General features: G+C 37.1%; 1 protein-coding gene across 1 annotated transcript in view; it reads right to left on the bottom strand.

Moving 5' to 3' along the window:
• TXLNB (taxilin beta) overlaps positions 1 to 18,483 on the bottom strand; it is a 28,575-nt gene extending 10,092 nt beyond the window's left edge. Inside the window, exons 1-6 of the mRNA XM_026666188.2 lie at positions 18,414 to 18,483; positions 9,471 to 9,909; positions 8,759 to 8,850; positions 4,821 to 4,991; positions 3,161 to 3,355; positions 1,754 to 1,873 (exon numbers count right to left, since the gene is read on the bottom strand). Of these exons, the coding sequence (XP_026521973.1) occupies positions 1,754 to 1,873; positions 3,161 to 3,355; positions 4,821 to 4,991; positions 8,759 to 8,850; positions 9,471 to 9,900 (1,008 nt within the window). The 5' untranslated portion in view covers positions 9,901 to 9,909; positions 18,414 to 18,483. The remainder of the gene's footprint in view (positions 1 to 1,753; positions 1,874 to 3,160; positions 3,356 to 4,820; positions 4,992 to 8,758; positions 8,851 to 9,470; positions 9,910 to 18,413) is intronic.
• Between the last annotated feature and the right edge of the window lie 353 nt (positions 18,484 to 18,836).

Raw genomic sequence — 18,836 nt, 5'->3', positions numbered from 1 at the left:
TGACGAAAATGTAGTCAGCAAAAATAAAAGCAACTAAGTGAACCCCATGACAAGTTGTCCTGCAACAAGTTGTCTGTGGCAAGTTGGCTGCAGCGAATTGGCTATGGCGAGTTGATCCATTTTGATTTATGGGCCTTAAAACTATTGGCTGCCTCTCCCAAAGTCCCTCCAAAAAGTTTACATTAGATTGTAAGTTTTCATCTGAATTGAAGGAAATTATATTCATGGAAGTGGTTCATTATTAACTACATTTAAGTAATATGCTCTTAATTTAATGTAAATAAAATGAATGCAAATAAAATCAAATTTAATTTTTGTATTGAATCTTCTTCTTTTTTTATTTTGTCTTCACCTACTTCTTGGAGTGTATCACATAATCACAATTGTCAGGACTTCAACAAATCCACCCCCATACAAATCTTTTTAGTATCTTTTTAGTTGACAGCAATGAGAAATTAAAATAGTTTATATGCAAGAGAGATCTAGGAAACAACTTTTGAAACAAATGTGGAAAAGGAATTTTTTCAACTGAACAATATTTACCGAAGTTTGGGTTAAAGGATATTTAAATTTTGAGCATTGCATTACATATGCTTTGAATAGGATCAATACTTTTAAAAATTATTTTAAATTATAGGAGAATTAAGCTGGTTGGGATTGCATGCCAAGAAGCAGCAAATAAACATTAAGGCCAGCAGGAGGTAGCAGGGTTATTCTGCTGGTAATGCAAAATGCAAGTTTAAGCAATTTCAAAGCAAAAGCATTTTGGTCAGATATAAAATCTAATGATCAGTTTTTTCCTCATTCGGTATGCCTCAAAGAATATATTATGCTGTAGATACTATTGCAAAATCTGTTAAACATTCAAATGAATTTTTGAATCATGACCTACTGAAATGTTTTAATCTAAAAATAGGCACTTTATCAGTGGATCTACTTGCTCTAAGTACAAGGACCTATCACAAGTATCATATAATGGTTCAGCACCATAACTTCAAATGGTCATTGATCATCTTAAATGAGGACAGCCAATAGTAGATTGGATAGGAAGAATATGGGTTCAAATTATTACTCAGTTATGAAGTTAAGCAGTCTCCAGATAGATCATATATTAACTCAACTAATAGTAGTCACAGTATTCCAGAGACAGAAAATTAGCGGACAATAGCTACACCTGGAGCTCCTAAGGGGAAATGTCAAATGTCATTATGACAAATGAGTTCATTGCTTCCTGAAACCAGCAGATACTTCTACCTTTTTTTAAAAAATAAAAATAAAGGGAGGGTGAATATACCCTGGAATGGAATGGAAGTCCTGTGTAATTCTGGCTCCTAAAGATTCAAAGTGGTGCACTCCTGCCTCTGATGACAAGAAGAGCTAAAAAGTTACTGTTTGAGCTGCCATGAGGATGCAGTTGCATATCTCCAGTTCTAGTTTGTTAACATAGTAATAGTCCTATCTGCCAGTCTGCCATTCTTTCCGACAAGTCCTGTCTATCAGAGTATAGGTGTATGGGTGTGTGTGTGTGTGTGAGGCCATCAATTCTAGGCCTCAAGCATTTGGGCAACTTGGGGCCAGTTGTTCTATCTCAGTCCAACCTCAAAAAGCTGATGTTGTGGAGAAAATAGAAGACAGGAATATTATATACCCCAACTTGAGTTGTAAACAATAAAGGGCATGATATAAAACAAATAAGCAACATTTCAGAGGTGAACACGAACTATATATAAACAACTAAAGAAAAAATGAATACATATTCCTTTTCTCGCTGATGCCTGTCTTCAGCTTCCTTCATGACCTCTTGTGACTGTTCCAACTTGGCATCTACCAGTTTCTGCTGAAGTTCCCTGTGCTTAAATATTTTATCAAGATGCTGGAAGGAAATAAAAAGAGTGTGTGTGTGAGAGAGAGATACAGAGATGGGGGGAATGCTAGAATACATGTTTAAGACTGCAGTCTCTCTATGAACTTGGGAATGCTATAAGTCTCATTGGGAATTATTTTTGAGTAGGCAATTACATAATTGCACTGTTAACAACATATGTAAAATAGCAGAAGTGTTGCAAAGTTATTTCAACTTCTGCTTGTTGGAAAGAGGTTATTTAGATTTTTAAATTATTTAAAGATATCACGTATCCCTTATAAAAACAACTGTGAAATTACAAGCTACACAAGATCAAGTAAATATAATTTTCTTAGTGTATGCATAGTAATTTCTTTATAGCTGCTGAAATTCATTTGTAGTATTCCAAACATGTTTATTTTACTGGATATATTTATTAATTCAATTTATATGGCTGCACATTTTACCATAGCAATTCAAGGTGACTAACATTATATAAAAAGCACAATACCAAAATAAACATCAAAGAACAAAAGCTTATAATGGAGGCAAATTCAATCAGCAATAAAACAACACCTCATGGGCTTCAATTAATTACTGACCCTCAGTGTTGCTGAATAAATAATTAGTTGTTTAAATAAAGACAAAAAGGAATGATTAAATGATGAGTATTGAGACTGGAATACAAGTTCTATGGCATGTTAGCCATAGTGAAGAGAGGAACGCATCACAAAACTACAATAATAGCTGTATTCTTTAGGGAGGAGTTGAAGAAAAAAAATCCCCAAACAATAACAAGACCTCTCTCAAGAACTCATCATCAAGGCACAATGCACAAAAAGAGATGATAGGCAAAACCCCAAGAAGTCCAAAGTATAGCTTAGACTGCTTAGATTTAGTGTAGCTAGAAAATGCAAGGGGAATAAATCCCTTATGAGTTTTGAATAATTTTGCATAATTTGCAAAATTCCTGTAACATATACAGTCTGGGACAGAAGGATGATTAGTTATTACTCCAGTGCCATAAGGCTAGGGTATAACTCTCAACTTTGGGGAAACCTCCTAGAGAGTGCAGGGAGTCCTCATATAGCAACCATAATTGTAACCAGTCACTTGGTCGTTCAGTGAAGTGGTCACTAAATGAAAATGTGATTGTACTTATGATATTACTTCAGTTTTCTTTTACTTTACAGACCTCTGAAGATCATAAATGCAACAATTGGTCACAGAGTTACTTTTTAAATCCTGGATGTAACTGCAAACAGTTGCTGTTCGAGGCAGTTGCTAAACAAGAATGACTTGTCACATTGCTCTTACCTCTTCTCTGACTTCATACTGATCAATGATGCTTTTCAGTTTCTCAGCCAGCTCAGTATTTTCCTGGCACAACTTCATGTTCCTCTCACTTTGCTGCTCAATCTGTGCCTGGATATCGTTCAGCGTGCTCTGGAAATGATTCGTGATCTCCTTCCTCTTTTCTTCTTCTTCTCTTGCTCGCTGAAGGGTCTCCTCCTGTAATGCAACAATTGGGTCACCCTTCTCCATCATTGCAGCCTCATCCAGAAAGAAGTAGAAAGAGATATCTATTCCCCTTCACCGACTGTGATCCCAATAGTATTGTACTATTATAGTATTATCCCAGTGGTAATGAGCAAATGGCCTTTGGTTTCTTATAGCAGAATAACAGAGTTGGAAGGGAACTTGGAGGTCTTCTGGTCCAACCCCCTGCTCTATACCTGTAATTCTCAACCTTTTCTTCACCACAGACCCTCCTTTAAATATCTTTTGTGGCCATGGACCATGGATCCCCCCAAGATTTAACTCAAGATTTAAACCATAATGTTTCTTCAAGCCTTTGCGGACCTCCTGTAATGACATCATGCCCCTCCCCCAGGGGACCGTGGACCACAGGTTGAGAACCACTGTTCTATATCAGTTCAGACAAATGGTTGTCCATCTCTTCTTAAAAACCTCCAGTGATGGAGCACCCACAACTTCTGGACTCAAGTTGTTCTACTGATTAATTGTTCTAACAGTCAGGAAATTAATTCTAGGTTGGTTCTCTCCTTGATTTGCAGGGTTCAAGTCTGCATAAGAAAACACCAGATTTCTACGATTAAAGTAAGGTAGTATTATTCAAGCTAAGTATGGAAATTTTATAGTTTTATGTAGTCCTTCTGGAAATTATTTGCAATTGCCTTTCTCCAAGATTTTTTTTTGGGAAAATCTTCTCTGCGTAACTTACGATCCTATGATTTCCTGGATCCTTTCCAACCAAATATCAGCTAGCTCCAGCCTTAGTTTTTTGAGATCATCCAAGGATGATTAAGAATTGTCATACTGATGGTATGTATACTCATTGGACTTTAGGATGCTGCTTTAATTAGTTTTACATTAACTTACATCAGATGTAGGCCGTTTCTGCATCCAGGAACATGTATTTGCATTACTTTTGGCATCTTAAAGCTGGAAGGAGCAGTAGTGGTGATGTATTAGATGAGACAGGGACCAATTTCTTTAGTTGCATTATTGACTATTTTATGGGTTTCTTGAGGAATTGATATTGTTTTAGCTGTACTGAGATCACCCAAACGTGTCCACTCATATACCTCACACTTTGCTGATACACATAAAATTGAAGAAAAGCATTATAACACAGCACCAGTTTCCATGCGTTGCCACTGGAGATACCAATGGAATAAATCTGGGTTATATATATATATGTAAATCAGGTTTCAGTTATTTTAGATAAAAGTGGGAATCCAGGAGACAAAATTAAATTAGGCACAATACAGGAGCAGGTTTCAATTCTTTCCAGAGTAGAGTCTAGTCAGAAGCAGGAAACTATTTCGTTGCTACTAATGTTCAATATTTAAGACTGAAAGATCCTTACCAATCTATTGTGAACCAACTAAGGATACCAAGTGAACTTAACTTTTCCTTCTGACCTCTCCTAAAGATCTTCTCTTCTCATTACCTTCAGGGTTTTGTTGTGTCTTTGGAGTTCCCTACAAAGGCTCTCCAATTTGCTCCGGGCTAGAATGGCTCTGCTGTGTTCACTCTGTAATTGGTCTTTCTCCTTCATGAGCTGGGCCTGTTTTTTCTGCAGATTCTTCAACTTTTTTTGTTCAGAACGATGTTCTTCCAGCTGAAAAGTATGTGGGCAAGAATAAATAAGCAAAACAAGAGAACTTGGGACAAGGCCATTCTTAGGCATTTAATAGACATGATTCCCACCCCCCTGCAAGTAACATGAATATTTGGAATCCTAACTGGAATTTATTTAAATTTCGTAGAAGGAAAAAACTACTTTTCTTCCAAATAACCTAAAAAAATAGATTTTTCTAATTTGCAAAGGCAGTGGACACGGGGTGAATAGAAAAAATATACCCAAAAAGTTTGGTTTGGTTTCATTCACACCAAAATTAAATGAGAAAGCAAGGGTTGGGTAACGATCACCCCAATTCATGTCTCCATTTTATTCCTGATTCTGCACCAAATGTTATCAGTGCTTCAATTAATTATTCCATTTCCAAACTATTATTTCCATATACTCCATTCAAAGTAAAATTAAGTGATGTGCAATTCAGTTTGGTACCTGGAAGAGGGTGTGTTCAAAATGCTGGCTGAGTGATGGGAGACGGAATAGATGGCTGAGAATGCATTTATTTATGAAGACTTTTACATCTCCTTTATTCAGAAATCTGGTAATACCTTTTCCACCTAGCACATTTTATTGCAAAGCATATAATAATATTCAACCAACATTTAGGATAGGATAGAACAGAACAGAATTGAATTCTTTATTGGCCAAGTGTGATCAAAAGAATTTGTGTGTCCAATCATGCTTGGATTTTATATAGATGATATATAACAAGAAATTTATAATAAAAATATAACTGTTTTAATGTTTTATAGTTTTCCTTATTGTTTGCCACTCAGTCAATCGAATTGAGATTGGTGGCTATAGAAATTGAATAAATACATGAAATAAAAATGCCAAAAGCACTTAATAAGATTGTTAGTTGGAAAAGGTACCACAAGATTGAGGTGTTTTTTTAATTATCATGGACTATCATGATTCTCCTCCTCCAATACTTTTATCAAGCTGACTAATTAACAGTCTACAAGCCAGCAATTTTTCGTAACAACAATAATAAAAAAGAATGACTGCATCACACTGCAGTAATTCTACCATAGCATATTCATGGGGCTCTGTCATATGTAGAGCAACAAAATTTGGGTCTAAAATTTTGTAGCCCTGCATATGACACAACACAATGAATATGCCATGGTAGTATTATTGCAGTCTAAAACATTCTGAGATATATAGAGCTCAACAAGCTTTCAGAAGATCACAAGGGAAGGCATGTCTTTTTCCTTTAAAGGCAAGCTTTCCGTAGAAGGGAATAGCTGAATGGATGACCTCCTTCCAAATCTCCTTTTTTAAGAAATCTCCATAGATGGAACCCCTTGGAAGATACTCTTTACTTGCATGCATCAGATGAGTAGACTCTACTTAAAATAGGTAATGATGATGATTGACCCTAGAAATATACTCAAAAACAAACTGCCAGGGAGCTGCCAGATCAACATGGGACTAATGGGTCTGCCCTCTTATCACACAGGCAAGTCCATTCTGTAGCAGCTGAAGATTCTGGATATTCGTCAAGGGCAGCCCCATGTAATATGAATTAAGGTAATCGAGGTGAGAGGCAACAAGTAATTGTATTCAGGGCCCCCATTCCAAGAATGGCCACAACCAGTGCAGTAACCAAAACTGAGAAAAAATATTTTTGATCATGGTCTCTTCCAGTAGGAACTATGACTCCAAATAACTGTCTAGACTGTGGATCTGTTCCTTCAAGAAAAAAATAATCTTGTCTAGAATTAAAGTTAATACAATCTTTTGGCTTCTAATTTAACAACCACTTTATTTTTCTTGGGTTGAATCTGAGCCTGTTTCTCTCCTTCCAGGCTTGTTAGTCAGCCCACTAGGTAGGTGGCTCTGGAAATGGACTCTGTAGAAAAACCACAACTACAATTTATTGAGGTAAGTTACAATAACAGAATCTTGAAGGTCACTTGTTCTTCTTATACCCCAGTGAATCATGGAGCTATTTTCCTCAAGTTATTTCCAAAAATAATCTTGCCTCCAAGGTTAAATAATGTTTCATCTCTCTTTGCCTAAGTAATATTTTTTGAATATTTCTGTCAAGGTCATCTCCCTCACTGACTATGCTGACAGACTTCAAATACTTGGGAGTAGACCCCCATTTGTTTCAGATGGAGATATGTACTTATTGATGTAAATATTCATGATGCCTCCCTCTAGAATAGAACAAAATTCTTTATTGGCCACGTGTGGAATTGGACACACAAGGAATTTGTCTTGGTGCAAATGCTCTCAGGGTACATAAAAAGAAAAGATATATTCATCAAGAATCATAAGGTATAACACTAAATAATAGTCATAGGGTTATATAGTCATAGGGTATGTAGTATATAGAATATAGTCATAGGGTACAATAAGCAATCAAATCATACTAGGAAACAGTCAATAAAATGAATGAAGCAATGTGTGATTTAACAGACTAGATTCAGATATATTAAAAGAATGAAGGAGGAAGTCAAGACCCAGGAACTCCATACTGTAGTGTTCAAGGTCTGACCTCTCTTCCCCCAAGGTCACTGATTGGAATCACTTCCTTATGAAAGAGCATTCCAGTGTGGTTGTCCTCCAGAGCTTCTCCTTCCAGCTAATCCAGAATATTGTGATCAAAGGTGGTTGAGAAGTCCAGTAGGACAAGGATGATTGGAGTTCCTTCATCCTAGCCATTTACAAGAATTACTGCTGCAATTTCTGTCCCATGCCAAGTCTAAATCTTGACTTCCATGGGGATAACTTAAAGTTCCTCAGTTATGGACAGGGATTCAGATAAAGACAGTGGTGAGATTCATCCAGTTCGCATTGATTTGGGCAAACCGGTTGTTAAATTACCACCGCCACCCATCAAAGTGGATCCTGGGCACTGTGCTGCAATGGAGAAATGAGCAACAGAGCGGCCGGCGTGAGGGAAGGAGAAGGCTGCTTTCCCTCTTTCTTCTCCCTGCTCCTCCTCCTTCCCTTGTGCCTGCTGCTCCATTGCCCATTGCTCCATTGCAATACAGCGCAGCACCCAGGATCCACTCTGATAGCAGGGAGTGGGATGGGTAATTTGGGACACGCCTCCTATGACAGCCAACCTGACCTTGGGTCAACCTGACCTTGTTAAATTATTTGAATCCCACCACTGGATAAAGACAATAATGAGACTAGCATAGAATTTGCCAGGCCATTTTTGTGCTATGATTAAATGTCTGGGAAGAAAGGTCCCAGTTTATTATACTTGGTTAGATGCTTTATTATACATATATAAAGCCAATATTGAGTACCTTAAGGGTCTCCAATGGAATGAACAGATGAAATATAGCTAAATCTCCTCTTGTGGACTCCCTATACCTCTGCTTGTCCTGTCAATAGCATGACTGATGAAACTTGTGTGTCTTATACAGTATAAGTAAGGCAGGCAAATGAGTGGCGGAATCTTCCCTTCCCCAGATTTAAGATGGCACTTTCAATGCTTTATCAGGGATCTTAAAAAGATACTGTATCTGCTTCCAGGTTGCAAACTGGTCATTTTGCACTACATAAGACATGTTTTTAAACATATAGGGGGCGTGCATAAGCACACCAACGTGCCTACCGTCCCTGTCCTATTGTTTCTTTTATTTATTTATTTATTTTTCTTAGATGTATCCATTTCATATATTCATAACTATGTTTATACTTATACCTGTTATCTTATAATTGCTTGACAAAATAAATAAAATAAAACAGTTTTTCCCCCCTCTACCCTGGATCCTCATACTAACCAGTTCAGCATACTTCTTAAATAAGAGCTCCAATTTCTCTTCTGATGTATTCAGCTTGGTCAGATGTTGTATCAGCAGGGTAGCCTCTTTTCCTGAATCAGGAAAATGGGATAAGAGGCCATGATCAAAGTGATAATGCATCAGACAAAATTAAGATTGTATGAATATATTTTAATCTGAAAACTGTGACTAATTTGGTTTTATTGCTTCTGTATTTTAAAAGATCAGGAAGGTGATGCATAAAATGCCTACCCATCAATTTAAAATAATTACATTTTGTAAGATGACAAGCTCAAAGAATACAGAAAGCTAGATGTTAATAATATTATATTTCCAGGATGTCCCTTAGGGTTGGGCTCTATTTTCCAATCCTGTTGCAGCGATTCTGGCTTTTAGGATTAGGGCTTGGTCACAAGATAGTGCAGGGACTACTATTCAATGTCCTTGTCACTAACAAATCACGTTGCATATAATTTTATCTTGTTCCGTATGCAGATCAACATCTACATGAAAGGGTTGGGGAAAGTCCTTTTGTCTCTTTGGAATAGAATTCCATCAACATTAAATTCACTTTGTGGAATAATTTTAAGAGAAAGTTTTTACAAATTGGTGTATAGATGGTATTTGACAACTGTGAAACTATCAAAAATGTGTAATGTTTTTCCTGATACAAGCAATGACTCACATTTAAGTTACCCAAATAACTACTTGCCTAATCCTTTCAGGATTTTCTTTTCCAGTTTTTGTTCTTTCGGAATACTGGCCTCCTTCAATCCGGAGGCATCCCCCAAAGGGACCTGTTCTTTTTCAGCCTCATCATGGCCATCCTCATAGTCGCCATCTTCGGGACTGAACGATTCTCCTTTCTCAGCTCCATCTGTTGCTTTTGTATTCCCTTCCTCCACCAAACAGGCAGCTGACCCATAGGTTTTAATAATGTCCTCCAGCTGTTGGCTCAGCTCCTCAGATATATCACAGAGATTTATTTCAGGCTGAGCCTGGGCTGTGTTCTCAGCGGACTGAGGAAACAGTGTCTCGCTTGCTCTCCCGAAGCCATTCTGAGAAGGCAGATCTTCAGAGTTGTTTGCGGAAGATGATTGTTGCTGTTCAGGCTGGCCACTGGTGCTTTGGTCATGGTCCATGCTGGATACCTGACAGCAAAGAGAGCTCAGTTTTAAACAAACACCTGGAAGATTGCAAGAGGCAAAACAACTGATGCAGAAGTAGACAGTTTTAGTTTGCTTTTCACAGATGGCAATAGAAAACTGATTTATATACAGGTTTATTTAGGTATTTCCAGTATTTTCCATCTTCTAAGGTAATAGCAGTGTACAATCTCAGTAATAAATCTCTCTCTATATAAAAGCGAAATACCACTCATGCATCATCACAAAATCTCCAGAACCATAAAGCCTACAAACTTGACATTTGGCATCTATGTTCCTCTTGGCTTCTAGGTACTCACTAAGAAAGGATTTTTTGAAATGACCATCAGAACATTAGCATTTCGTATATTATTATTAACACTCTCTGATGCTAAGGAATTCTATTCCTCCTCCCCACCTGAAAAGAAATCCAAATGCAAAACACAAGCAGAGGAGTTTCAGTTTCACAGCAGCAGCCAGCTTTAGCACAGAACAGTTGAGCTAAGCCACGGCCAGGCTCCTTGCTGTCTCCTTCTTGCTCACACAGCACATACTACTTCAGTTTCCAAACAGCTCTCAACCCTCTCACACACCAACAGGATGCTAGCCAGATGAATACCAATGGATGCTATTAGACAGAGACACAATATTTTTCCCCTTATTTTCCTCCCCAAAAAACTAAGCCTGGTCACATAGTTTCGTAGCAAAGCAAGGGGATTGAGCTAGTAATAAACTATAACATCACAATGAAAAGATGAAATGTTCTTATCCAAGATCCCAACAGATATAATCTTATCACAGCCTTGTCTAACTAGGTAGCTTGCACATGGGCTGCACTTGAATTCCTACTCAGCATGAACATTGTGTGAACATAATTGAAATGGGAGCACAACAGGATGAGCTCCTGTTCCTTCCCTCAACTCCTGTCCACTTAGCAGTTCGAAAGCATACACATGTGAGTAGATTAATAGGTACCTTTGTCAGAAGGTCGCAAAAGGTGATCACATGATCTCAGGACACTGCAATCATCATAAATACATGCCAGTTGCCAATAGGTAGAATGCAGTATTGGAAGCTAATTCTGCCAACTACCAGCAGCTTGATTCTGACCGGCTCAAAGTTGACTCAGCCTTCCATCCTTCCAAGGTGGGTAAAATGAGGAGCCAGATTTTGGGGGACAATATGACTGATTCTATTCTTAGATGGGGCTATAAAGCACTATGGAGCAATATACAAGTCTAAGTGCTATTGCTATCACTTTGGTGGGAAGTTAACAACATTTTGTACATCTTTGGCATATAGCCATGCTGGCCACACGACCACATATGGAAGAAAATTACCCTCACACTTGGTTCAGGAGGACACCATGGTCAGTGGTATTGAAAGCTGCTGATACATCATCTTCATCTTGACTCTGCCATAAGTCATCATATAAAATCCATCCTGAGCCTTGACTAAACTTAATCCAGATAATCTGCTTCCTCTAGGATCCTCTGAAATTCTAGCCTCACCTGGAAAAATGCCAACAATCTTCCCTAAAAAGGAAAGGTTGGAGACAGGATGATACTCATCTAGAATAATTGGACCTTTTGTGGGTGGGGTATACCACAGCCTCTTTCTTTTTCTTTTTTTTAAACAAGTTTTATTTTCAAGACAAACAATACATAAATACACATAAACACAAAACATAAAAGCATACAAAATCTCTTTTCTGAAAGTTGCTTAGTACCGGGTTAAAACTCTTGGTACAGACACAAATTCAAATTCATATTCATTTTACATACCATTTCATATCTTATTAACATTTCCAATTTTCTATATGACTTCTCCTCTCCTTTAAATTTTCTCAATTTTATTTTATTTTATTTATCTCCTCTCAATTCGTATCATAATATTTATTATTCTTTGTCTGTTCTACTCCAGCCAACCATTTATTTTTCTTCTTTAAAAAAAGAAGAAATACTTCTCCTGTACACTATATGGAGTATGATGCCTTTATCTCTTTCCCCTATATTTATAATACTTAATATAGAACACATGACATACATTGGGATTCTGTCTGGTACATTCTAAAATTATACTATATTATCAAAAATAATACAAATCTATTCATGAGTATTGATATTCATTCATATCTTAAACGTTTAACTCATTGCTTTTCAATTAAATCACATACTTTTATGGGAGCCCTATTTTCCATAATTATTCCCCCCCCCCCACATCACATATTATAGCTCAATATTTCATTAAAATGTTCCTCCTCCTTCTACTTCAAAACTCATTTCACACAAAAATTCACTAGTATACCATATTCTAATCATTAATATTAACAATCATTTATATCTTAAACATTTTATCCATTTCAATTAAATATCATGCCTTTGTGGGAACACTTATGCTTTCCAAAGATTATTACCCCCCCCATCACAATCTTAAATCATGTTTCGTTACAGTACTCCCTTTTCTTAACCAAAAATTTCACTAATTTATGTTAAATATTTTATCACATTTTAAGTTACATATTATTTCTAATTTTCTATGATTACTTCTAAATACAAGTATAAAAATGCAGTCTTATGTACCTTTCTAGAATCCCTTTAACAATAAGATTTATCCATTATCTCTAAAAAACTTTTGCTTCTTAACATCTTGCTCCCCACCATTAGGACTTCTCATCCCTTCCTTTCTCTCTTGCTTCTTCTTCTCCTTGTCCTCTTTAACCCCTTGTCTCTCCACCTCCCTTTTATTCTGCTTTCCCCCTTTCTGTTGTTTCTTAACATAATGTCCCATTTTCACCTTATTCTTCTCTTTTTGGGCTGTTTTTCCAGATCTTAAAGTCCTTTTTTCCTTTTTCTCTTGCTTTTTCCCTTCTCCAATCAAAGTCATTTGTTCATCAAAGATGGCTTCTTCTTCTTCTTTGTCCCCATCATCCTCATTCTGCTTCACATAAGTATAAACCGCCATTTCTAAGTATTGAAAAATAGTGCCAAGACCATCTTCCCCTTCTTGTTTTTCTCTTTCATATTTTTGATATATAAGTTTCAATCCATCCATAGATGATGCCATTGTGTAGAGAAAAAGTTTTTCCAAACAACCACCCAGATGATTTAATCAGAAGTAATTTCCAAAGGTTCCAAAATCACCAAACAATCCAAACAGACTATTTCTTTTAGATACCTTCTTCTTCTTCACTTTCTCTTTCTGGGGTTAAAGTAATCACAAATCCTTTTCAAATATATTTTTTGGAAGTTTTTTAATGTTTAACAAATCTTTGCAATTCTAGGCAATCTTCTCCTTATTTTCAAATTTTGCTCTAATTTTTTTCATTCTCCCTTCCCACTCACAGCCAAAAAGGTTTTTTTTTTCCACTGTCACTTTAGGAAGGAGAGTAGAACAAAGAAAAAACTTTCCCCTTTAGAGTATTCGCAGCTTGTAACTCTCACAAGGAACAATATACTTAGCAGCCTTCAAGGTTCCAGGTCACTTTCTCCCGTCTTGTCCCAGTTAGAAGCAACTTTCACTTTTCTTCCAGCTTTCTCCCTCCTGCACCTGCTTATCCGGCTGCAGCTTTCTTTGTGGCGGCCATTGCTGACTGCCGTTCCTCCGCCTCAGGAAAAGGGGTTTAGCCGGCTGGGAGGGGTTTGCACACCCAAACCCTTTGCCGGATCCCCTGTCTTCAGCTGCCTCTACGGGAAGCTATATCCCCCAGATCCAAATGGATCGGGGGAACCTTGATGGTGAACGCAGCAGGGATCGCGCGGTCGCGAATCCTGCCGCCGCCGCAAGCTTGCAAACCGGAAGTCCACCACAGCCTCTTTCAAGGCCTTCAGCATCATCCCTCTCTCAAAGAGGCCATCATTTGTACCCCATGATAGATGACCTTAAACAAGTCAAGAATAGCCTGGGTGCAACAAACAGGTGACCAAGCTAACAACCCTGCTTATTTCCTCAAGAGTCATTAACTCCAACACATTCCAGATCACACTCTCATATTATGCCCCCTAGCACCTCGGCTGGGTATGCTCAGTGGGAATTCAGCTAACAGCATGTCTGATGTCTTTAAAGAAAGCACAGAATACTCTGCCATACAATTGCTTAAATTATTCTTTCCTGTTGTTGAATGTAATCAGAAATAGATTACTCTGTCCTAATCACATAGTTTTAAAAGAACACCAGCGTGGCCGCTCTTGTCTCACAACAGTTCCACCTTTTTTCCTTTTTTTGTTATTGATTTTAAAACACTTTACTTTAAAATTACTTTAAACCTGTACATTTTGCCTTTTTTTTTGGTACTTCTTATTGCTGACAATAAAAATGCCTTGCACTGAAGTACATCATTGGATCGGTGTCCTCTCTGTAACCATATATGTCCCAGAAGATTCACCACATTATACTAAAGACATTGAGACTATAGAAAGAGTGCAGAGAAGAGCAACCAGGATAGTTCGGGGATTGGAGGCTAAAACATACAATCAATGGTTGCAGGACCTGGGCATGGCTAGTCTAGTGAAGAGAAGAGAAGGACCAGGGGAGACATGATAGCAGTCTTCCAATATTGAGGGCTGCCACAGAGAGGAAGGGGATAAAGCTATTTTCCAAAACGCTTGAAGGCCAGACAAGGAATAATGGATGGAAACTGAACAAGGAGAGATTCAACTTGGAACTAAGAAGAAACTTTCTGACAATGAGAGCAATCAATCAATGAATCAACTTGCCTTCGGAAGTTGTGGGAGCTTCACCACTGGAAGCTTTCAAGAAGAGACTGGACTGCCATCTGTAAGAAATGGTGTAAGGTCTCCTGTTTGGGCAGGGGTTGGACTAGATGACCTACAAGGTCCCTTCCAACTTTGTTAATCTGTTATATGGGTCGTGGCAATTGCATAATAGTCTAGCATCTGCAGCAAATCACATCTCTTCTCATCCTATTAAGTAGCAATTTCTTTTTTTAAAATAAATTTTATTACTTTTCTATTCTAAAAAAGTAGCAATTTCTCACTAGGAGGCAATCTGTCAGGGTTTGGGCTTCAGTAGTCAGAGAATTAAAACAGTTCAAACCTGTTTCATAACAGAAGTGAATTTGGATACTCTAATATATTTGAATTATAAACATGTGTATATTGTATTAATGAATTCTGTAAAGACTTTGAAATGTGATTCTGGTCCAAAGATTATGTGTTGCAACTTGCACTGTCTTAAATAAAGAACTAATCTGACACTTTCTGTGATGAAGCCAATTGCAGCAGATTTTCACTCTGCCTAGGAAAATAGAAGCTGGTGGCAATTTTAATTTTGCTGTCTGCATGCTTTCTCAAACTAAATCAATGACCCATCGGGAAATTGTTACAAAATCTGTGTATTCCAGGGAAACAAATTCTTTTCTGCATATGTACCACAGTAGTAGTTCCCTAGGTTATGTTCAGTGAAAATGGAAATTCCAATCAGTAGAAACTCTGAATGCTAGTGGTTTCAGGTAGCTCAGAGAAGCAGCATTAAAGCAGAAGGATAAGGTGAAAGAAGGGGTTTGATTGCCTGCTTATGCCCTTTCCTCTGGACACTGCATTGAACATGAGTGACTAAACTAGATTTGGCCAATTAGTTATCATTTCCCATTGTGTGAGTTGTAAAATGAAGATGGACATGAAATGAATACTTCTCATATTATCTGGTCTATCATTTTTATATAGACATATTACAGCTTAGTATAAAAAAATTACTTGGCAATAATTACCCTGGTTTGAAATCTTTTTCAGAATTCTATTGCATTGAGTATTAGGAAAAAGGCATTGCTGGAGTTGTGTCTCATCCAGAGTAACACCGAATTAACTATATAATGTCTGAATAAGACAGAAAACTCATTGAACAGAATAGCAATTTTCTGTACAGAAATATGGGTACGTATGTATATATGTGTGTTATGACTCCCCTTCAAAATTCAAGCGAGCAAAACAGAAAGCAGCCGTTTTCAAAAGTAAATCAAACAGAAAGAAGTCTCACAAGATAACGTCTGTCATAAATTACAATCCACAGTAACAATCTTTGCTCTGTTCGGCAAACCAGTCCTGGCAAAAAATCTCAAGCCTCAGAGCTTCTGCTGTATTGTCTTCACGCAATAAGTCACTTTGTTCCTGGCAAATTTTTCCAGCCCAGCTGTGTCCTTTTATACTCATTAAGGCAACGTGCTAATTTCCTTAATTATTGACTCACCCTCCTCCTTCGTTCTAACTGGGTTTGCCTCCTTAATCGTCTTCTGTTCCTTACATTTAACCACAAGTTTTCCAAGTTCTCATCTCCACTAGAAGACTCTCTCAAAACTTCCCTGTCAGCCATTCCCGGCTGTTGATCAGATAAGGAACCAGAGGAGGTCAAAGGTCCTGACAATTCTAATACATCAGGTCTGTCTTCCTTTGTCACATCCATCTCCTCATCCTGGTTACTATTCCCATCACTGAGCCCTGCCGGCTCATATTTTTCTGCCATGTCCTCCTCACTTGAACTCATATCAGCAACAGGAGCTGAATCCAAGCCTGGAGCCACAACATGTGTGTGTCTATATATACTTAATACATATCCACCCACTATTGTATTGTGGATTTTGGGGGCAAGAAACCTTCATGGAGCATTGGAGGTATAACACAGGTTGTATTTACAGTACACTGAGTTCTCCAGTTTAAGTTATCTGAACAGCATGAAGTACAATGGCTAAAAATAGGAAGTGAGTTTCTTCACATATTTTGGTTTTGTATTGAACAAGCATCTAATTGTTTTCCAAAGAACTGCAATGATACACCTTTTGTGATCTTGTATGTATCGGTTTTAGAGTTCTGAAGAGTTCTATTTTGGATAATGCATATCAAAGGAAGGAAGTTGGAGATCTTTTTTTGCACAAGAGAGGCCAGTTGTGAGTTTTTGTTAGGAAAATTGTAGAAACCATGCCTAGTTTTCCTTATGGTTTCATGTTTGATAAAACAGAAGGTAATCACAATCACAAAAAGAACTATTGTTTCATATATATGCATGGTTTACTGTATCAAATGGTTACTTCACTAAACAAATCACATCATGGCTTAGCATAATGTATGAAGCCAACTCATCCCCTGGTTTGACCATTATTAAGAAAAGGCAGGGTACATGTACTAAGGAATATCCTGAAGTAGCACCATATAGATTGCATATAACAATGCCAATTAAACAGGGTCTTGTCATGAATATGAACACAAAGTTAATAGCCAGTTAGTGATTTTAAACTATTTTTAAATGCTTTCTGGAACAGGAAGAAAATAATACTATGAAATAAAATGTAAAAAAAATAAAATGTTCAGCTTTAGTTCATGCATCTGTTTATTGATCTTAGTATGATGTTAACATACCCTATATGCTTTTGGACTAAAGTGTTATTCACATGTTCTTGGTGTGCTTTTCAGGGTGATACAGCTGAATTTTGTTTACTACTAAAGCAACTCCTGTTTAAGAACTTTTTAGAAAAGTTATTCTAAGTTCAGTGATTCTTTTTTCTATTATATTGTTACTCCATCAATACTTCCTGTTAATAGTTACTGAACACCTCATCAACAAGTTGCCTTAATATCATTTTTATATTTATTAAGTAAACATCTTAATATGTTTTCTTCCTCTTTATAGTAGACATATATTTTTTTTTACAAAATGTCCTTCTCCTTGTCACAAGGACTTTTTCACACTGAGACAGTTTAAGAGTTTGCCTATTTTTAGATCTTGGCTCTCCATTCCCTTCCACTCAGTAGATCTCTTAGAAAGAGACACAACACCTGCTCTAAACTCACAAGCTATTTTCAGCCTAACCAAGAAAGGATGTTAGGGATCACGCTGGAGACTGTCTTTATTATTTACATTTACAAAACACACACCAAATATTTGAAAAGTTGTATCTACTTAGAAGCAAACTCAAGTGAGATGAAATTGGGCTTATTCTCCAGGCAATCAGTATATTACATTAGTTAGCTGGTACCAATTAAAATGGAAGCATTACCAAGAGTATTGTGTGTGTGTTTGCGGGGAGAGACAGACACAAGATCCAGCCTTTGTTACTGCTTGTTCTCAAACATGAAAAATCCGTTTTCTATCAATTCTTTGAACTATCATAGTTTATTTCAAAAGCTGTTAGAAAACACCCACTGAACACAATATATTTATAACAAATTCAAAACATTTCAGTTGCAGTAAAAATACCATTTCAGAAACATACCACTACTCATACTTTAAGTTAATCATGATAATGATTCAAATGTCCTTGTCAATAACATGGTTTTCATATTACATACAAATGACCTTTGCATTCTACTTTAAACCTCGTTTCTCCTAAAATATTAACTTTACTTTCTTGTTGAAAATTTCATCAAGGCTGGTAAACTTTCACATGGACTCCCATGCTTTTATCTGCTAAGTATTTAAAGTATAGAAAATGTTAATGTGTAATAAAAAGACCATCCCATAGCCTCCTTTTCTCACCACAAACAAACAAACAAACAACTTACCTAGAGGACAAAACAAGAAATAAAGATGAAGAAAATGATAAGAGAAAGCCCCAGAGGAAGACTCTGACTACATAGAAGGAAAGAAGGAGGAGAAAGAGGAGTAAATGACATCCAGCAAATACACACCCAAGTTTGAAAACAATCTTCCAATCCCACATGCCAAAATGAAGAGAGCGCTCAATTGGGTTTCAGCAGCTGCACAAAATGCAGGAGGAATTTCAGCAGGTGCACCTTATCACACTACACAGAAAAAAAATGTTACTAACCAAAAAGCTTTTTTTGCACTTTGAGGACAAGACTCTCGTCTATAACTGGCTCCTGTTTGTTTGTTTTTTCTTTCTTTTCTTTTCCTATAGTACAGCTTATGGAAATACTGAGATTGTTGTCCAGACAAGAGGTTTGCTTGTGATTAATATATGGTAA

This window comes from Notechis scutatus, chromosome 1 (assembly GCF_049901735.1).
Source record: "Notechis scutatus isolate UNSWTSFEM ecotype Mainland chromosome 1, rNotScu1.2, whole genome shotgun sequence".
NCBI lineage: Eukaryota > Metazoa > Chordata > Lepidosauria > Squamata > Elapidae > Notechis > Notechis scutatus.
The sequence above is the reverse complement of the archived record's forward strand: the minus strand, read 5'-3'. Positions and strand labels throughout refer to the sequence as shown.